This window comes from Mizuhopecten yessoensis, unplaced genomic scaffold (assembly GCF_002113885.1).
Source record: "Mizuhopecten yessoensis strain PY_sf001 unplaced genomic scaffold, ASM211388v2 scaffold11065_2, whole genome shotgun sequence".
NCBI lineage: Eukaryota > Metazoa > Mollusca > Bivalvia > Pectinida > Pectinidae > Mizuhopecten > Mizuhopecten yessoensis.
Window position 1 is genome coordinate 45,480 of NW_018408862.1, and position 23,010 is coordinate 68,489.

At 35.9% G+C, this 23,010-nt stretch overlaps 1 protein-coding gene across 1 annotated transcript; it reads right to left on the minus strand.

Annotated features, from left to right (window-relative positions):
- Positions 1–326: 326 nt before the first annotated feature.
- LOC110465233 (dnaJ homolog subfamily C member 3-like) lies at positions 327–18,999 on the minus strand. The gene is made up of 11 exons (XM_021520927.1): positions 18,833–18,999; positions 15,205–15,312; positions 13,535–13,659; positions 13,086–13,160; positions 11,013–11,156; positions 10,092–10,273; positions 8,705–8,930; positions 8,125–8,245; positions 7,172–7,304; positions 6,578–6,723; positions 327–5,195 (listed from the first exon to the last, which is right to left on the minus strand). The coding sequence occupies exons 1-11, from the start codon at positions 18,915–18,917 to the stop codon at positions 5,047–5,049; spliced, it is 1,494 nt and encodes a 497-aa protein (XP_021376602.1). The 5' UTR covers positions 18,918–18,999; the 3' UTR covers positions 327–5,046.
- Positions 19,000–23,010: the final 4,011 nt, after the last annotated feature.

Consider the following 23,010-nt stretch of genomic DNA (forward strand, 5'->3'; position numbering starts at 1 on the left):
GTTATAACTTGGAAGTGGTTTGGATGAAATCTCTAGAACCATACATAAAATTACTTGGCGTGATGAGATGAATAGACACATCCTACCAGGATTTCTCCCTTGATCTGCCCCGCCCTCGGAAACTTGGTCATTATGTCATAACAGATAAAGGGTTGAGATCCCCACTCGTTTACTAAAACTTCTGTACTAAGTAACATTCTAACACCAACACTTTAAAATACTCTACTTATGATTTGCTTTCTTATGAGAATATAATTGATCCTAACCTGACAATACATATATAACAATGAGGAGCTACCAGTCCAATAAACAAACAAACTCATAAGTTATATAAAGATTTTATTTACATATAGTAGTTGACCATAAAATCTGTGATGAAAACATTTAAACCTCTTGTCACTCACTTGGAAACACACACAGTTACTTCTCAAACATTCTGCATAGATGAACCTGTCTCCATTGAAACGACTCGGTTGACCAATCATCACTCACCTCTTCATTTACTCCAGTCCTAGTTATTTTTCACTGTATATGATTTCCAAAATTTACCATCATTTGGTTTTTATGCAAAATCTACAAGTGCATCTTTTGCAAAATAAATAATATATTTTAATTTGACTTGTCAATGTCAGCCATTTTTTCCCCTATTAGTTTCAGCTGGACACTTAGATAAGATCACAGACACACCAGACTTAGAAACTAAACTTGCAGTAAAGTCTTTCAAAAAGCTTCTAAACTCATTACTCTATCAAAACACTCCATGATGACCTATAACATTATGAAGTTGACCAATTAGAGAAAAACAAAAAAACAAATATTTCTGTATGTTTAAAATTATGTAGTAAATTTTATCAATATGGACATTTCAATTACATTGTCAGAAACAACCAGGTCTTATTCTTTAAAACGATTCGGATGATTTTATGTGCACTATTATGCGCTAATGGCCTTTCAGCAGAAATAGGTCACTGAAATCCTAAAAATTTGTGATTGGACACTGAACACCACTAAAGATCCTAAACAAATGTTATTTGGAAAGAATAGCATGTCGTTACTAAGATCCTAAATAATTCACGAAGATCCTGAGGAAAAGTGAAAGGTATTTAAATTTTCCCTGCATTAAGTTCTTAATTATAAGTATTCGAAAAAGTAAATATATTGGACGATTTGAATCTTGATAATTAGGATTTTACAACATGAAAAACTTAAATAATATCAAGCAAAGAAGTAAACATCAGAATATCTTTTCTGGAGCATTACTGACATAACACAAATACATTATCAAATTTAGTTTATTCCATATATGTACCAACAAACCAAAAGGCAGTTCTAGGGATTTTTATTTCTCCGCAAGGGAGATGTCTTTGGTTCACAATTATTATGTAATTCCTTGATTTTTTAAAGATTTATTGCCCTAACATAGAGCTTGCGACTATACACAGATACATATTTTTACAGTGAAGTAAAATCTTGATATAATGCCCCTCTTCCCTTTGCCTTTGCTCAGTACTGCCACCATATTGCAATGTCAATTTTTCTCTTTTTAAAAGAATTCCTTTAAACAATTCCCTCAATTTATTGCCAAACCTCTTTATACAGCCAACGTTTATCTGGACAAATAGCGGTGGAATGAAGAGTTTTTTCTGTATATCAATTAATGCTATTTAACAGCATTTCTTGAAAAACTTGGTGTCTATAAGTTAATCGATTCTTTAGATCTTGTGATATTGGCTGTCTAACTCTGCTCATACTAATAACAAGCAATTATACTGCAGGGAAAATTATTGTTACATTTCGTTTACAGGATGATTCAAAGAATATGATTGGTTGCAAATTGAGATCGTCACATGAATGACAGCATATAATGCAACAATAAGCATTTAATAAAATTCCTTCTATTTTGCTAACCTGAGATACATAATGTCTAATAACAATGATGTTTCCGATGCAATAATTGGATTTAAGATATTCGGTACATAAAGACAGCCAGATGCAAGTTTTCAATAATTATGCAGGCCAAAGACTTAAATTATTATTTTCATAAAAGCAATCAATCAATAAATAATCGAAGCCATGAATTTTAATATCATTTACAAAATTTTCTTTTTAATAATCAAAATTAAAACTGCTTTTATTAAAAAAATATCTTTATTTTAGTGAACCAATAGGAAACAGACACATACAATTTAATTAAGCTGATAATGATAAAAAATTGCAGAAAGAAGACATTTTTTCTGTACTACTGCCAGAGACAATGCTAGCTCCCGATAAAACTATTCTGTCTTTTCGTATTGCAGATTTATCTGCTCTTGTGAGCAGTTATTGATTGTTACATCATTTGTTTGTGAGAGTAACGTCAAAAATTTTTGAGAAAACGATGTAATTTTCTCACACAAACTAATGACGTAACAATCAATACCTACTCACAAGAGCAGATAACTCTGCAATACGAAAAGACGGTATAAAGCATTCGATACAATTTTTGAGAACACTCTCAACAGTACTGAACATGCACAAAAATCTACAGCACTGAAAACATGGATTTCACTTTAGTACATTACTGACCTTTAATAGCTCAGCATACACATACCACAGGTACTGGCCTCGTCTGTCAATACACCTATAATATAATCATTATATTATAGGTGTATTGACAGACGAGGCTATAGCTAGTACTTGTGTACATACGTTGGACTGTAATATTTCACATCCAAATTTCCGTCCTTGCATTTTTCAAAATATTTCTCATTGAATGCTGATTGACCCTCCTGATGGAAATTTTAATCACTTTAACTCATTCACCCCTGAAGTTTCATAATGAACTATTCCAACCTTTGAATTGGAAGAGTTCAAATATGTCTCCAGGGGTTGATGAGTTAAGTAGCTAACAGTTTGGGGTTTTTTTCCTGTATAATTCACCTTCTGGACCAATGGCAAAAAATGTTTCAGGTAAACAACGACCAATACCATCCAAATTCATTAAAATGATGACATTTTATTTCTATATCATTTCATTTATTTGACTTTCTAGGTGACCATAATAATCTATGTCTTAAGTTAACTTACATGATGTGATCAAGGCTATTTTTTTTTTGGATGAATTTAGTGTTTTTTAATTTCTTAATTTTCTTTAACTTGGATGTATTCCTCTTCTATATAATTTTACACCCCCCCCCCCCCAAAAAAAAATCCACTTTATTTTTACACAAAGCTCCAGATATTTGACTTTATAGTTACTTTGTATGCTATATTTCACATTACAAATTCTGATAAGAGTTATCTCCCTTAACTTAAAAAAAATGCAGATATATTCTGGTATACTTTGTAATATGTCCTAAATTACTTAATTACCCTATCCAAATGACCATTCATAAAACATAGTTTACAGATTTATTAGCATGGAACACAAACAGTATACAGTCTATATGTATTACTCCAACATGGGGCTCAGGTTAATTTAATGAATCTGCTGTCTGATCCTTCAAACAAAAAGCAGCAAAGACACAACCACACAGAAAAGATACCTAGGGGTTGTTTTGTAACAAAAACAGAAATAAGCCGTCTATTAAAAAATATATAGATATTACTACTTGATATTATAGTTCAAAACTGCTTGGTTAGATAAAATATCAGTCTAGAGCAGACAAAAAAGCTGGAATGGAATTCAAGAAAAACAGTTCTAAAATCTGGTATTCCTGAATAAACCTAACATCCCAGGTTCTACATTGATTTCAGTGTAATATCGTGTTGCTGTACCTTAAAACAGGATGATCTTCATCTCAATCTGAGAATTATACTGGACACATTGTTTAATCATTTCCATCCATTCAAATTCACCAAAGCACAAACATACATACATATACTAAAAACTATAACTTTCAAAACATATGTCGTCATTTTCACAATGAATTCACTCATAAACAATAAATTATTACAGATATATGTTCTCTGTAACAAGGCTTGACTCATATTCGTAGATAGGGTTTCAATTTCAAATTCTCAGTTCATAAAATATCTGTTGAAACAGTGTTTGTGATGGGAAAACAAACCTCAAATTTAGAGATTTTCATTTTGCTTCAAATATGACTTGATTTAACTCGTTCACCCCTGAAGACACATTTGAACCCTTCTAATTCAAAGATTGGAATAGTTCATTATCAAATTTCAGGGGTGAATGAGTTAGGGAGCTTTGGAAACCTGGCAACTCTACAATCTGGCAAACCAACAGGAAAGACTTAAAACACAGAAACAAAACCCAAATTGGTGTACAAAATGGAACAATCACTTTGGTTATAAAATTGGTTTAGTTTGGTCACACACAAAAAAATGGAGAAAAAAAATAGTAGGTTGAACAACAATGTTGAAGAGTTTTTAGCGAGTATCTCAGAATGAAAAACACCATGTACTAAAGTCTTTAGTTAGTTATTCCTAAAAATTCACATAGTAAAATCTGTCCAAGCCAAACGTAAGAATGATCCAGATCACGAGGACGGATTGGTACAAGTGTATGGAAACATTTTTCAGATTTCTTTCATGTTAACTTTTTACTTTCAAAAATAACAATTTAACCAAAATTTTCCCCGGGACAGAAAAGTTTTCAGACTAGAAACATATAGAGTGTGACCAAGCTGATGGTCTGGTTTATACAGGTTATCAGATTACACAGGGTCTGGATGAGACAAGATTTTACTGAGCTGTACACTGTATTTCACTGGTTTTTAGCGGTTACTCCTTGAGAGTAGAAAATGTTATGGAAGTACATCACCCATCAAAAAGTGTTCAAAAAGGGAACCCCACTAAAAAATTGAGATATCTTTACAAAATATCTGAGCAGATATAATCCCTATTAATACAAAACCTCTAACATACAGTTTTGTGTTGTTTATATATGATGATAAGGCAACTATTGACCAAAAAATAATTCAGAAAATTTTGCATTGGAATGAAGAATTGGAAAATATCCTTTCAATACAAGCATCAATAACAGTATAAAAACCAATTCAATACGGTTTTAAGAAAATAATTTCTACTTAATATGTGCCATCATCAATTGAAGTGGAATTTGAAGTTGTAGCCACCGCCCCCGCCGCCTGATCCGAACGGATTGAAGCCCTGGTTCCAGGGATGGCCACCACCATGCTGTTGCTGCTCGGGGTCTAACGGATCCTCACCATTATCAAACTGCTGCCTTTTTTCTGAAAGAAAAGACATCACTGAAATATTTTCTTCATATTCATCAATAGACTCATAGGTGTCAGCGTCTGAAACCTCCAATGAGGGAGATCTCCCTCATTCCACATTACCAATGAGGGAGAAAGTGTGTGAAACGGGACTGAAACTGCTTTGCTCAATTCATCTTTCCCTTTTTATGTATCAAAATAACTCCAGAAAACATTCATTGGATTCAGACACACCTGTTAGGACAATTACACACACCCTGCAGTAACTAGGAAATCATTTGAACACAGGATGTAGATTTTGAACCAACTTTTGATCAACAACAGAATTTCCCCCAAGCTCAAGCTTTGTTCTTGGAACCTGCCTATCAACCCTTTCGACCCTAGGTAACTTTAATAGACTCTACCATACATTTATATGGATGAGTTCATTATGGTCTACAGTGGTGAAGGGGTACAATGCCTCAAAGTTTTCATTTCCTTGACAAGCAGTTTCAAAATCTAGCATGCTACATAAGATAATATTCCCCTTCAGTATAGAAATAACACCAAACTCTAGCTGATGAGTACTGAACTGAACCAAAGTGTGGGTCCTGTTTGTCGATGCCAACCAAACAGTTTGGATTTTTTAAATGTAATATTTCAGTGGTAAAACCTGACGACCCTGTCAATGTTAATGCAGGCCTTGAATGTCTTTCCAAATTCTCGCCTGAAAACAACCAGTTTACCTGTTTGGAACAAAATAAACAAAAGCAGCCCTAGCATCCACTTTAAATACAAAATGATGAATCTGAGAATAGCACACTACTTTTGAAAGAGACCACTTTTTTAGGGTAGACACCTGGGCCCGTATTCACGAAATCGTTCTCATGCTCAAGCATGGAATTTGTGCTCAAGCCTAATTTCTTGTTCCATTGATAAATTAAAAAAAAAATCTTATTTTGTCCATGATTTGGAAACGCATTGAAGAGCATAAAAATGTTTTCAATATATACATTTGACTTTTTGATCGTTTGACATGATTTAAGCGACTTTCAAGAAAGTTAGTTTGAGCACGGAATCCATGCCTGGAATTTTCTAAATTGTCTATTGAAAGCTAGCTCTGTCCCTTACCTGGATTGGTGAGGACCTCTTTAGCTTGCTCTGTCCCTTACCTGGATTGGGGAGGACTTCTTTAGCTAGCTCTGTCCCTTACCTGGATTGGTGAGGACTTCTTTAGCTAGCTCTATCCATTACCTGGATTGGTAAGGACTTATTTAGCTAGCTCTGTCCCTTACCTGGATTGGTGAGGACTTCTTTAGCTAGCTCTGTCCATTACCTGAATTGGTGAGGAATTCTTTAGCTAGCTCTGTCCATTACCTGGATTGGTGAGGACTTCTTTAGCTAGCTCTGTCCCTTACCTGGATCGGTGAGGACTTCCTTAGCCGCTGCGATGTCTACAAACATTTTCTCCGCCTTTTTCTTGTCATCTCCTTTATATCTATCGGGATGCCATTTCTTCGCCATTTTTTTATATGCTTTCATTATTTCTTTTTTTCTTGCAGTTCTGGAATGAAAAATACAGATGAAGCAAAAAAGAAACAAGAAAATGTCTGTAAGACATGAATGCCTCCGTCTGTGAAATATTTCAGTATCAATGTTTGATATTCTATAAATAGTTACAACCACTTTGATCACGGGACAGGACGGGACGGGACAGGACAGGACGGGAGGGGACCGGACAGGACGAAACGGGACGTTTGACCAAACAATACAACACTAGATTATGGTAGGGGCATAAAAATCATATCAAATGAATTTTGCAAATTGTAATTCAGAAACAAATATCATGACAGAACTTTTGAATCCATTTAACCCTTTCACCCCTATGTCACTTTAATAAACTTTTCACAAATAACTAACCGTACAGTGAACAAGGAGAACATTAGTTCCTTTCAACAAGAAATTGGGTATCACACTATCCTTGTTAGTTCATTAATGTATCGATTACTCACCTTTTTATACCTAGAATTTTGTAATAGTCTCTTTTTTGTGACTGTTTAAGTAATTTTTGAGCTTTATCTAAGCCTTCTTTTGCTTGTCGGTTATCACCGTCTATGTTTACAGCAAACTGGAAGTCGTTCACAGCTAGAAGATAAAAATCAGGCGATAGTAATTGTCAATAGTCAGAACAAGTAATAGATGAGAAAGATATGAAATTAACAAAAATATACCAACAACAGTGTTCAGAGTGTAAAAAGACAAAAAGATAAGGCCAGAATTTGAACACGGGACCTCAGATCATTATATTATCAAGTTAACCAATATCAATAATCAATAACCTATCTTAGTAACACTTCAGTTACATCCAAAACATAACAAGGGGAAGTAACTGCATGTATAAAAAGCTCTAGTGGAATTCTTTTGTGTTTCACTTACAGCGAGACATTGATCCTTAAGGCTGTATGCTATTTTACACTCACATTCATCTTCTATGAATACAAGTCATAAATAAAAACCCTGTAAATAACTTGCTATCAATATAATTGAAAACTCTGACAAGGGAAATGTATTGATGACAGACCTAAGATGACAAAGTGTGTACAATTCTACCATCCCTATGCCAAGGGCAAGTAGATTTTATGTCGAGCTGAGTGAACATTTTAATATTTACCATGAAAAACACTGGTCAGTCTAAAAGATTTTTTTCTTCTCAAAAATCAACATGAGGACTTGTAAAATAAATATGAAATTGTACACCTCCAAATAAACATCATCAATTCTGTTTAAAAACAACAAAAGATTAAATGTACAATATTTTGAAACAGAATCATTTTTTTTATTTTTTTAACATTCTGATATCAAAAAAAACAACAACAATTTTTTCCTGCTTTGAAATCATCCAATGATCAATACATGAATCTATGGTTAAACTGGCACTAAGTCAATAGTAAATCAAATAACTTACCTTGATCAAACTGTTCATTAAATATATAGGTTTCGGCCCGATCCATAAGAGCCTCTATGTTTTCTGGCTCCAAATTTAGAATCTCGTTACAGATATCAAACGCCTCCTCTATATGTCCCGCCTGCAGGTATGAAGTTTTCCGGTAAAAATTCATATCAAGGTGATGAATCTCATCAAGACAGAGAAATTTGGATAATAATCTATTTAACTTACTGAATACAAATAGTTTAGGAGACATCATAGTGTGGTTGTGTGTTCAGGATCTGTTCAGATTCTATATACCCAATAAAAACAAGTTCCAAACTGCTGTATTAAAATAAGATTTTTATGATTTTTTTTATGGAACCAATTTCACTAAAGAATACGAAAGAGTGAAAAAGTTTAAGTTGACGACTGGAAGGGGAAATAGCTCTACAATAAAACTGATTTTCCCCAACATTAATTACAGTTTTGCTTGAAGGAAAAGTAAGTCAACTGTTTTTTAGAAATTGATTTTTTTTCCAGCTTATCTGAAATTTGTTGTGATTTCTATATAATTTATGTATCACTGGATTTTGATCTAGTAAACTTGATTTCTTACCCTGGAACGACAGTGACATAAGAAAGACTTGGCCTTCATGATGTACAGTGTGACAGTCGGCTCTGTAGTAAGCATCTGTTGAGCTTTGGATATACATTCTTCATACCGTTTCTCATTTCTGAAGTCCTGGGCCGACTGTATCTGTTTGACTAGCTTCTTTACTTTCTTATAATGAGGATGACATGCTTTATGATCAGGGTCAAGTTTTAAACATTCTCGTATATTTCTACAAAGAAAAAAATCTGTTATCAATACCAGACTGCATCACATATCAGTAAGAGTATTTTTCTACCTGATACCTTACACACTTGTAATATATTTATTAAGGATCCCTGTACCATTGCCAAATCGTGTAACTTAGGATCCCTGTACTACTGTCATTGTCAAACAGTGTAACAATATATAAATTGTCATTAAGGATCCCTTTACCACTGACAAAATCTGAAACTATGCATTCAAAACTCATTTTTCTGACACAACTTTAACTTTGAAAGTTCACTTGTGAAAAAAATACCTTGTGAGACATTTATGAAAAAACATAACAGAGCTGAAATTAAACAAAAAATAATCAACAAGAGTGTTCTGAGTTTAAAAAGACAGCACGGCTAATTAGGATTCCAACCCTAAACCTCTTGTTGTTACACCTTCGTTCTTATTGATTGAGCTACCTGGTCAACAAAATGTCCTGGCCCAACTGTGCTACAGTAGTATCTTAAACAAAGTTAAGGGGAGGCAGGGAACAATCTAGGTTTAAGGTGAAATTACCCTTTTTCACATTTGGGGGGAAATTAGAATCTTGATACAAGGCTCTAGCTCATGAAATTATGTGGAGAAAAAGGTTTATATGCAGTATTATGTATTTTAACTGTTCAACTTTAAAGAAAACATATATAGAGGAAATATTTTAAAGAAAAAAACGTCTATTTTCTTGTTGAAATGGGAGAATTTTGAAGCACACAGGGGGAATTTCAAAGAACAGGGGAATTTTCTTCTGTAGGGGAAACTACCCATAAACGGTAGTGAATCAAGTCTAGATTGATCCCTGGGAGGTTTTTGTACATGTATACAATATATACTGAACGAAAAACCACAGTTCAATGGGACAGGGATCCTTAAAAAGTTATCTCCTATAAAAGTACAACCATACTGTCCAGATATAAAACTGAACTTCTGACATATTTTTTTTCTGTCAATGAAACTAATTTCACCAAAAGTCAGTCTTTTAATCCAAAATTAAGACCTAGATCTTGGATTTTTGGTGATAATTAACATTTTCAGACATAAACATATTTTTTCTCAAAGCTAAGTTTTGACACTTGTAACCTTCTGTGAAAGACCTATTCTGAATTTATCAACAATTCAAGTTAACCCTGTAACAAAGACCTACAGAAGAGAATTCTCTGCGTCTCCCATGTCATAGTAGAGGAGGCTGAGTTTGAGGAAGGCTGGTGTGTTGTCATTGCGGAGCTTGGTTGTGGACCGAATATCTCCGACGGCCTTAAAGTAATCACCCTGGGCCATGTAACACTCTGACCTGATCTCCCGGAGCTCCACATCCCAGGGACATACCTGTAATACACCCGATTTGAAGACACCTTGTAGAAAGATTAAGGTCATGCTGGCTGTATCACAGTGCAGTAATAAGTATGCAGCAATGGTGGATTTTTATGAAACAATATTACAGTAAAAGAAATTATTTAATAGTATTCTAGTTTTAGCACTTTCTGTACTTTCAATATTACACTGAATTATGATTACTCCTCTGCAGGCTACATCCATGCTAGTCCTGATGTAAAATCTACAAACTTCTGGGGTCTGGCTTGTGGAATTTGACCCCCCTTAAGCCTTACATATTGTCAGCAGGTCTGTTAAGACCCATCCTCGATATCCAGGGGTTATACGCTCACTTTCGCTCTCTACACCCCTGGAATATGTCATAGCAAAATTGAAGTCTCAATGTGCAGTACCTTGAGGACGAGACGAGGTGACTAGTTTGATCCTTTGATACACATCAAAAGAATCTCGCGGTTGCGTAACGGTAAAAATTGACAGGCTTTGAAGTCGGGCGTCTCTCCTTTGTAATCTTCAAAGGACAGGTATCAGCCTAGCGATTGGTCAGTTTTTTTTACCTGAGACCAATCAAACAGCTATCTTTGTGCCTTCAATTTTGCTTTGACATATTCCACGGGTGCAGATAGCGAAAGTGAGATTAACCCTGGATATGGAGGATGGTTGAGATCATGGACTATAGTGTAAACTGGTAATATAACTATGTGTATATAAGAGTACCAGCTATCATGTGACTTACCTCGATTGCCTGTGTCAGCAGGTCTATAGAAGCCTGAAACTCCCTCATATGAAAAAAGCGTTTTGCCTCTTCTATACTACTTTGTAATGGGTGTATCTGTTGTATATTAAGGTTTGCCTCTTCATTGGTTGGATCTCTGGATAACTGTAAAGAAAATTGGAAGAAATTAAACAAAATCAAAAATTTACACTAGGTATTTTTCATGACAGTTAAGGATCCCTGTACCACTGCCAAAGACAGTTAAGGATCCCTGTACCACTGCCAAAGTCAGTTAACGATCCCTGTACCACTGCCAAAGACAGTTAAGGAGCCATGTACCACTGCCAAAGTCAATTAAGGATCCCTGTACCACTGCCAAAGTCAGTTAAGGATCCCTGTACCACTGCCAAAGACAGTTAAGGAGCCATGTACCACTGCCAAAGTCAATTAAGGATCCCTGTACCACTGCCAAAGACAGTTAAGGAGCCATGTACCACTGCCAAAGTCAATTAAGGATCCCTGTACCACTGCCAAAGACAGTTAAGGAGCCATGTACCACTGCCAAAGTCAATTAAGGATCCCTGTACCACTGCCAAAGACAGTTAAGGAGCCATGTACCACTGCCAAAGTCAATTAAGGATCCCTGTACCACTGCCAAAGACAGTTAAGGATCCCTGTACCACTGTCAAAAACAGTTAAGGATCCTTGTACCACTGCCACAGACAGTTAAGGATCCCTGTACCACTGCCAAAGACAGTTAAGGATCCCTGTACCCTGCCAAAGTCAGTTGTTAAGGATCCATGTACCACTGCCACAGACAGTTAAGGATCCTTGTACCACTGCCACAGACAGTTAAGTATCCCTGTACCACTGCCAAAGACAGTTAAGGATCCTTGTAACACTGCCACAGACAGTTAAGGATCCTTGTACCACTGCTACAGACAGTTAAGGATCCTTGTACCACTGCCAAAGACAGTTAAGGATCCCTGTACCACTGCCAAAGTCAGTTAAGGATCCTTGTAACACTGCCAAAGTCAGTTGTTAAGGATCCCTGTACCACTGCCGCAGACAGTTAAGGATCCCTGTACCACTGCCAAAGTCAGTTAAGGATCCCTGTACCACTGCCAAAGACAGTTAAGGATCCATGTACCACTGCCAAAGTCAATTAAGGATCCCTGTACCACTGCCAAAGTCAGCTAAGGATCCCTGTACCACTGCCAAAGACAGTTAAGGATCCCTGTACCACTGCCAAAGTCAGTTAAGGATCCCTGTACCACTACCAAAGACAGTTAAGGATCCTTGGACCACTGCCACAGACAGTTAAGGATCCCTGTACCACTGCCACAGACAGTTAAGGATTTTTGTACCACTGCCACAGACAGTTAAGGATTCTTGTACCACTGCCAGAAACTTTAAGTGTTGGAAACTGTTTCTTAGGGCATGACTATAGTTTTGATAAATAAAGTATACCTTGCAGGACTATAATGAAAAAAATAAAGATGAAATAAACAAAATGTAATCAACAATAGTGTTTTTTGAGTGTAAAACTTCAGTGGGGCCAGACCAGAATTAGAACCCTGGACTCCACATTGTTATACTATCGCTCTAATCGATTGAGCTACCTTGTCGTCATACGTGTTCTTTTATCTGTCTATTTTCCAGGGAAAATATTATGACTAGTATTCATGGTGCTGCAGAAGAAGTCATTTAAAGATGCATGATAGAGGCTGAATGAAAGACTGACAGATATCACATAATCATAAACACGGACATGCTTTTTGTGCAGATAAAGTTAAAAATTCTACTATGTAGCCCCTAAACCATATTTTTAAGTGTGTGGGGCAATTATAATTGTAATATTGAAAATAAATCATCAACTTGGTGTACTAAAATTTTCTTACCATTGAAATTTATGTTAATACTAATAGCTTTTGCTCTGTTTCATCAACTTAAATCCAATAGGGAGAAAAGAAGTGCCAAATCTAAGTGGGATTTTCAAGCAATACATATTTTTTTATATTTCCATCACAACACAAATGTATCTTTTACGACTGTGATAAGTTGTAATTGCTGTCATTCAATGATAACACTTACCACTATAGCAAAGTCCGCCTTGGCCATATCTAGATTTCCCTGCTTTAGTAATACATTTCCTCTCTGAGATCTGGCCTGAAAATACAACATATCTATAAGAGTATCAGTCAAAAAAAACATTTTGATACTAGACAGCATAAGGACATTCATAGAAAAACAACTTTTGTGTATACATAGGTTAGCAGATACTTTACAGAAAAACTTCCCTATAAACAGATTTTACTTGGCTTTTCTGATAATTTTGATGTCAAAATTGTTTGGTTGAGAAAGGTGCTGATGTACAACTTCATATATATGTCTCCCCAAATTACTGAAATTAAATGTTCCATTATAAAAGAATTATATGTACATTTACAAGAAAACTTTCTGTTTTGTAACGAATATGAACAACAAACTTTGGTAATTTTCAATCATGCTAGTCACCAAGACCCTGTATAACGTAAACTTACAGCAGTGAAGTCTGGTTTTAACTGTATAACTTTGTCAAGGTCTGGAAGGGCAGACTTGGATTTCCCAAGAGCCAAAAACACTGTGGCACGGCGGAAATATGTCATGTAATTATTTGGATCTCCATCTGAAATGTAAAAATAAGCCATGGATAGTAGTATTTGTGGGGGGGGTTCACTAAAAGAGATTTCATATGTATACTAAAGTGTCTGTATCAATTTTTCATTCTAATCTATTTGTATATTGAACAGAAGGCTTTTTAAATATAAACGAAAAACAAACAAACAAAAGGTCATAGTCTCCGACTTGAAAAGGAATATCTAAATTGAACTTCAGAAAGTATTCCTTTAAAGAAAGAGTGGCCAACCATTGGAATTCCCGGCCAAATCACGTTGTCACATCACCAACAATAAAAACATTTGAAGCCCTGCTGGATAAGCACTGGGGACAACCAGAATCTTTTAATAATCATGAACTTGACAATAATGAACTTATTCACTGTCGAGCCGTCAGCCAGTCAAATAAATGTGTACCTACCCACTGTAGCATGATAGTGTGACAGAGGTCAGCCAGTCAATTAAAGGGGTACCTAACGACTGTAGCATGGTAATGTGACAGAGTGTCTGCCAGTCAATTAAATGTGTGCCTACCCACTGTAGCATGGTAGTGTGACAGAGTGTCAGCCTGTCAATTTAATGAGTACCTACCCACTGCAGCATGGTAGTGTGACAGAGGTCAGCCAGTCAATTAAAGGTGTACCTAACGACTGTAGCATGGTAATGTGACAGAGTGTCTGCCTGTCAATTAAATGTGTACCTACCCACTGCAGCATGGTAGTGTGACAGAGGTCAGCCAGTCAATTAAATGTGTACCTACCCACTGCAGCATGGTAATGTCACAGAGTGTCAGCCAGTCAATTAAATGTGTACCTACCCACTGCAGCATGGTAGTGTGACAGAGGTCAGCCAATCAATTAAATGTGTACCCACCCACTGTAGCATGGTAGTGTGACAGAGTGTCAGCCTGTCAATTAAAAGTGTACCTACCCACTGTAGCATGGTAGTTTGACAGAGTGTCAACCAGTCAGTTAAATGTGTACCTACCAACTGCAGCATGGTAGTGTGACAGAGGTCAGCCAGTCAATTAAATGTGTCCCTACCCACTGCAGCATGGTAGTGTGACAGAGTGTCAGCCAGTCAATTAAATGTGTACCTACCCACTGCAGCATGGTAGTGTGACAGAATGTCAGCCAGTCAATTAAATGTGTACCTACCCACTGTCAGCATGGTAGTGTGACAGAGTGTCAGCCAGTCACTTAAATGTGTACCTACCCACTGCAGCATGGTAGTGTGACAGAGTGTCAGCCAGTCACTTAAATGTGTACCTACCCACTGTAGCATGGTAGTGTGACAGAGTGTCAGCCAGTCACTTAAATGTGTACCTACCCACTGTAGCATGGTAGTGTGACAGAGTGTCAGCCAGTCACTTAAATGTGTACCTACCCACTGTAGCATGGTAGTGTGACAGAGTGTCAGCCAGTCACTTAAATGTGTACCTACCCACTGTAGCATGGTAGTGTGACAGAGGTCAGCCAGTCAATTAAATGTGTACCTACCCAGTGTAGCATGGTAGTGTGACAGAGTGTCAACCAGTCAATTAAATGTGTACCTACCCACTGCAGCATGGTAGTGTGACAGAGCGTCGGCCAGCTGACCTGCTGCTAGAAGTTTCTTCCCCATTTCCAGGTGCTGTTGTACTTCTGCAGGAGATCCATCTACACCTGGAAGAATCAATTCATCAAATATCATACATTTGTGGCAGGCACCTATTTAGTGCTTTAGCAAATTATATTTCAAGTAAGTATATTCCTCTTCTGTATATCTTTCACATTCTTCTTTTTGTTTATGCTATTCATTTACTTTTCATACGTCCGTGTCGACACCCCTTGTGTGAGTAATGCGTTTTACCTGTTCATGTGCCAGTGCGTTACCTGTGTACCCGTTGTGTTTGTCACATGATGTCTTATTCATGTGCTAGAGAGTTGGGGTCGAGTACCGTATTTGGGTCTCTCTGACCAAATACATTGACAGAGTAGGACTTTTACATTGTATATGCTGTACCTGCTAATGATCGAGCCCTCTGATATTAGCTGTAGGACATTATGTGGCATTTTGCTGTTACACGGCGGTAAGTGTTTTAAGTGAGGAAGTATTGTTTATATGTAGGTTTTAAATATGCTACATCATGTACAATTTATAATTAATACAATTGTTTCATAAATTAATAACTTTATATAGCATGTGGTTTTGGAGACTCAATATTAGTCGCTAGTTTCACCATGTCCAGAAAACATATATATTCCTGTCTAAGTAACTGCTAAATAATAAGTAGCTATTCCTTTTCTTATTTTCTCTTATAGCAATTCAATACTAACTGCTATTATTAAACTTATTGGATATTGAATTGATTGAATGTTATATATTTGCATGTGCATGTACGTGCGAATGTGTATAAATTGATGGTTTGTATTCGTTATTTGTAGATTTCTTTTGTCAGGGAATTTGCTTCTTAATAAACAAAAGAGCCCTGGAGACATTGCTGAGAGGTGTATTAATTGCCCTAACATTGGAACCGGCTACACATTTATTGAAAAAATAAAGCTATAAAATCAAACATTGATTATGTATCAACAATGTTTTAGTAACTTCAGGGTACATATGTGTCTTGGAATTAAAAATAATAATGACAGAAAATGATAAAGATGATTTTTGCTCTTAGTGGCTAGGGCAAAAGCCAAATTCATATTGTATAAAATCAAAGCAATCTAATGGCAATAATGATGTCTTCCTACAACCTTAAGTAAACTGGTCCATATGAGGTAGAAAAACAACAGGATACATAAACCTAAATGCAATCTCTACCAACAAATTTGTTCTGCCAAGAACCATCACAACACGAAGTTATATATAACTGCATAATAAATATGTGTGGCAGCTTTCAATTGTACATTGGAATACGGTCACGTTCTAGCTTTGAGCTAGAGGAAATTTCCCTAAATAGCTCAGTGGTTGAGCGTCCGACTAGGAACCTGGAGATCAAGGGTTCAATTCCCGGTGGAAGCAGACTATTCTCTTTCCTGTTTCATACCTAATGCTGTAACGCTACCTCCAAGGATAAAACTTACTGTACTCTAACCTTACACAAGTCTTATATATGTAATGGAGTAAGTTTTTAAGATAGTATGGCAAAAATTATGCTTGCATTATTGTTGATGTTTCATGTACATGTCTGATGCTTCGGAGAATCAATTTTCAGTATCAGTTGTCTATTTCTACATGTCTCAGTATGAACTAATCAATCATGCATGGTGTATTTTGTTTTGTTATTATTATCCCATTTACATTCCAAATGAGTTTGAGTGCCAAATGCAAATCACACATTTAACTTCCAGCTTCAGGCCAAACTTGTGTTAGACCTCTTATCAGGTCCTAGATATCAAAGGGGTTGATGGGAATCGAGAGACTTACTTTCTACAATCTATTCACTAGGACAGGCAATTCTTATTATTGATTGTGTTTTCAGAACATCAGCAAGGATACTTATTAGGATAGAAGTATCCAGCAACTGAGGTAAAAAAAAAAAATAAAAAAAATTAGGCCAGGCAAAAACACATACTTGTTTCCTGTAACATGTTGAAAAATTTAGGGTAGGTAGGTAACATTTGAAAATAATATTATAGGAGAGTGGTCTTGAATTTAATAGAGCTTCTTTAGAAATTGCATGCCTTAAAAACCTTAGGGTAGGCACAAAAAGCAAGGATAGGTAGGGTTACCGGAAACGCCATTATTTTTTGTTTGGCCTTATGTGTAACCTGCATGTCATATCTGCAGTGATTATTTTGTAGGATCATTTTAGAGGAGTCCTAAACATAATTTCTAAAATGTTGAGGAGCACCTGGACTCATTAGTCACCCAAAGGTACGTATACATGCAGTGGGTTTGAAAAAGTCGGTGAGTCCCACGGGCAAACATGAGTGGATGTTTCAAATGCCAGTGTCCCAATATCGATATAGAGGAACTCTCGGACTCCGACTTGGTCAATTGATGGTGATCTGTAATGGAGATCTCAATTGGTTTGAGCATCTGTCTAGGGTTCAGAGGTCAAGGTTTGAATCCTGGTCTGACCATGCATTTTTCCTCTCCTAGCTGTGACAGCGGTGCCTGTGATCAACCCATAATCCTTCGGTTACTGGGTGTAGGCTGTTTGGGAATACCAAATCCTGTAGTAAATAGTGTTGTCTTCACCTGGCAAAGACTTAGTAAAAGGTGGGGACAAAACTAACATAAATTTACTGGGTTGATACCAGGTTACTTAATTTGTAACAATAGACTGTTAATTCATCTAGAGTTCAGAGGCCCCTGGTTTGAATGGTTCCGGGTTGTTTTGCCCAAAATCCTGTTCACCGTAGGTTGTTTCGCGCTAACAAAAAATTTAGGGCGAAATATTGTTTGGTATTTTCTTTCAATTTTAGTAGTTTTAAGTCACAAATTAAGTCTTCTTAGTCTTCCATATCATTAAAATCAATTTTATAAAAAAAAAAGTTGTTCGTGTTGTTTTTAAGGGAGTGTGACAAACGGCTGCTGTGAAAAGCTGACTCCACACTTTCACAGTTGCATATTTTTCTACATGAAATATACCTAACACCAATATAAAAAGTTATTGATCAATAAGTTCAGTTGATATAGTTAAATATTAATTAGCATATAAGCGTATACATTTTTTATTTTTTATTTAGGGCGAAACAACCTTGGGCGAACGGCATTTAGGGCGAACGGCATTTAGGGCGAAACAACCCTTAGAGCGAACAGGATTTAGGGCGAAATAACCTGTTACCATGCATTTGAATATCGGCTGGCTTAGACTATATTTTCATTCGATTTGAGAGAGCAAGATAGTTGCAAACTCTCAATCCATGCCAACAGTCAATTAAATAACAGCATTGAATTAAATATTTTGAATCAGTGTGCTGTTTATAAATAGTGTTTACTCTACACCTCCCATTTTATATCAATTTTACACAAGAAATTTAATAAGCCAAATATGATTTGTGTATCAAATCTCATATACTTATCACATTCGAACTTTGTAATGTGATTACAATGATTTGAAATAAAGAAAGCAGTTTATATTTGTTGATGAATATTATAATAATTGCCAACGACAATGTACCGGTAAGTAAAGTTTACATATGAAATTCGACTGACAGCAGAGTTACATTAGCTAAACAAAGGTCAACTTACCTTCAAGATAGACGTCCAAGGATAATATAAACATTATAATGGATTTCGTTAGACATATCACTCCACGTACTGTTATCACAGACATGTTGGAAACAAGTTCCTACTAAAGAAACGTGTCCTTCGCCTATGAGCATCAGTTTGCAGTCGATTCTCTGTGTACTCGTGGGTTACCTCGATTGGCCAAACCATCTACTTCCGGGTCAAAGAACAATTCTCGCATATTGTTAATTCTCGCGAGACAAGAGAGACTTGCCATTTCCTCGCTGGCAAGAGTAAATAACGAGGTATTTCGACAATTTGGAAAACAATATCAATTAATTTTAATTATTTGTTATGGAAAGATGCAAACTAAATGTCTAATGATTACAAAAAAATGTGAAAAGAAAGCAAGTAGCATTACCCCCTCACCACCCATAGGCCTAGAGTGAAGAAAGTCTACTTTCAGTTTCGGTTTGTCCACTGACCTCTCGTTTGACTTAAGTAATGCGTGTTGAAGGCCAATGTATGTTCTACTCAATATTGTTAACAACAGCTTGTTCCTACATGAATTAGGAAAATATAGGATTATATCTATGTGAAAGTGGACAAATATTCCATTTTTTTGTAAGGGAAGAAAGATAGAAGAAAGAGAAATGCAACGTACAGACTGGTATTTCAACCTGGGACCCTCCACACTCTAGACGGATTCTCCACCATTTGAGCTACATTGTACCTGGTCGTCGACGATTGACCAACTCCATTTCTGCTACTTTTTCTTTATTTTGTGAAAAACTATATAAAAAAAACACCCTCTTTGCTGTACATTCTGCTGTAAAACTAGGAAAAATTGTCACTGATCGAAGGCCCATCAGTGTGACATTTATGTCAGTGTTTAAAAATTTAATGTAACTTTTCATGCTGTGAGTTTATATATATTGTTGGCATTTAAGGTTCCAACTCCTACTAATTATTGCAGATAATACATGAACAAAGGTATACATAATTTTATTATTTTTAACATTCAAGGCTGTGCATTTGTACAAATATCCTGTGATCAAATATTGCTTTTTATATCAACATATAAATAAGCTTGACAGGCTGTGTTAAATAATGTACATTTTGTCATATACAAATTACCTCTATCTACATTTGCAAACACTCTTAAGGGTACCTCCATATAAAGGTTTTATCAAAATAATTTATGGACACTTCCTTATAAGGTTACCTCCATATAAAGGTTTTATCAATGTAATTTATGGACACTTCCTTATAAGCCCACCTCCATATAAAGGTTTTATCAATGTAATTTATGGACACTTCCTTATAAGCCCACCTCCATATAAAGGTTTTATCAATGTAATTTATGGACACTTCCTTATAAGGTTACCTCCATATAAAGGTTTTATCAAAATAATTTATGGACACTTCCTTATAAGCCCACCTCCATATAAAGGTTTTATCAATATAATTTATGGACACTTCCTTATAAGGTTACCTCCATATAAAGGTTTTATCAATATAATTTAAGGACACTTCCTTATAAGGGTACCTCCATGTAAAGATTTATCAATATAATTTATGGGTACTTCCTTATAAGGGTACCTCCATGTAAAGATTTTATCAAGAGTACCTCGATATAAAGGTTTTATCAATATATTTTATGGGTACCTTACTTACTTTCGTCCGTGGTGGGACATAAGTCATCAACGATTTGCAGCCATCTACCCCTGTCTTTAGCAATGAATCGAGCTTGGCCTATAGAATATCCCATTTCTTTGAATTCTGACGTTATTATCCTCCGTCTGCCTCTTTTTCTCTTGCCAGTGTCCATTGTAAAGCAACTCTGGGAGTTCTGTTTGGTGTCATTCTCAGAACATGCCCAAGCCACATCATACGTCATTGTTTAATCTCGCAACAGCAATATATGCCTTTGCTTTTATACTTTTTCTATTTGGTCAGAAAATTCAATAAATCTTATAGATCAGCTGTTGCGGAAGACTACAACCCTTTTTTTTATGTCACTTTCAATTAAACACCAGCACTCTGACCAATACAGGAGAACTATGATAATAATAATAGAATTATAATAATTTGAGGTTCTTATATACAGCTTTATCACAACTTAGTTCGTAGGTCATCTCAAAGCGTTTCAAAAGTTCACAGAACCGACTTTACATGCTTATTATACAGTTATATCTTTGTCCTCAAAATGTACTGATATGACTTCCAGATGGGCTGAAGTTTGGCAAATGCTGCACATGCTTTTGAAAGCCTGGTCTTGATGTCTTTGGCTGCCCCATTATCTTTACTTAAAACACTCCGAAGGTATGTAGTAAAGTCCTCTACTTCTTCACAAAGATCACCATCGAAAGTTATGGGCCGAGACGTTGCATTAGTGGTTACAATCTTGGTCTGTTTTTAGCTGATGCTTAGCCCTATAGGGGAGATGGGGCTGAGTTTTCAACTCCTAACATACATGTATGCAAGATGATGAAATAAGTTTTCATTTAACATCCCTTGGCCAAGGGATTTCAGTTTTGTATAAATGAAAACTGATTGGAGCTAGTAGACCCCAATCTGGAAAATAAGTGTAATTCTTTATAAAAAGTACATAACACAGTAATTAATCATGTGTCTACACATTTTATTGATAACAAAAAAGTAACAGAAAGACAAAGTATATAAACCCATTCTTTTACAGGCATCTCATTTCAAAGTCTTCACAGCAACAAATACTAAAGTAGATAATGATGAATCAAAATTTACATAACATATTTGTGGTCGTCCACACATTTAGTGTCCTGTCTCTACAGTCCCTCCACACATTTAGTGTCCTGTCTCTACAGTCCCTCCACACATTTAGTGTCCTGTCTCTACAGTCCCTCCACACATTTAGTGTCCTGTCTTTACAGTCCCTATAAGTCATAGAGGCTGACACACATTACTCCAGTAATGAGTACTCCAAAACAGTGGATGTCATTTCTCTAGTCGCTAAGTCAAAGGGACTGACACACATTACTCCAGTAATGAGTACTCCAAAACAGTGGATGTCATTTCTCTAGTCGCTAAGTCAGAGAGTTCAGACAAACATTAGAAATGAGCATCACATGACACTTCTTTCTAAATAGATTTAAGGTTATATGCTACCTTACAAATGTTTGTAATTTATGCAAGGATTATATCCCTTGAGAATATATCTTAAACATTTTGTTGCTGACATGTAGCAGAATCTGTCAGGGTCGATCACTTTCTAGCTTCATGCTAAATGGATGTTCCCTCTAGGGCAAAGCTGAAAGGGAACCATAATCATATTCATGTTTACAAATAATATACAGATATTCCTTGGTTTGTTTCAAATTTGTCATTTATATCTCATTTGTAGATATTTTACAGTCTATTTCAGTGCGGAAATCTTTTGGAAAGGAGATTCTGTCATATTTAGTTAAGGTAGCATGCATCCTTAACCACACATTGCTCATTTATTGATTAATAAAAGTACCATGCTATGATTTACTCCTCCATCAACAACATGACATTTTTACTTACACATTAGCTCTTTTAACTTCAGAGGACCTTTCTATTGTGTTTCCAACTTGAGGGATAATATTCATTTTCCCATGAATGACGTAGTCATAGAAAACACATATGAAACTGTTACCAAGCACTGAGAGTTTGGAATGATGCTACTGTATTAAAAATCCCTCAAAATAACATACGGTCTGTACATTCCATACAGGCTCCTTTATTTTTTATTAAATATGCTATTTTCTATTGATAAAGCGTAATGAACTCTTCAGTCTTTCTCAAAAATCCCAAGAAGAACACAGGACATCAAGGAGCTTGAGCAGGAAGGGAACATTACACATTATCATGTGTGATTATACCAAACACATTAGCAGTTGATTGTAACTCAGAAGGAGATAGAAGAGGTTATCAATAACCTGTTTTGCTGTTGTACAGTATAATCTTATGCATTTATGGGTACTATCGGTTTTACATTAAAATCATTTTGAAAAAAAGACAAACAGGTTTTTTTTGCATGTGGCTGGAATGTTTGACATTTGCGACCATCTGTGAGTTTTATGGATGACCCATGTGTAACTTTTACTACCCTCTGCTCCATGTGACATTTTCAGCCAGCAGGTACATCTGATTTTTGTAGCAACTTTTGTGACCCCCTGCTACGACTGAGTTTTGCT

Bases quoted from the DNA above. Each gene is read 5' to 3' on its own strand.
- LOC110465233 (XM_021520927.1), bottom strand. From the start codon at position 18,917: ATGTCTGTGATAACAGTACGTGGAGTGATATGTCTAACGAAATCCATT. The intron at 8,931-10,091 runs GTAGGTCTTTGT...TTTTCTTTGTAG, and splicing joins GACGCAGAGAATTCTCTTCT to AAATATACGAGAATGTTTAA. The intron at 6,724-7,171 runs GTGAGTAATCGA...TTTTCATTCCAG, and splicing joins AAAATTCTAGGTATAAAAAG to AACTGCAAGAAAAAAAGAAA.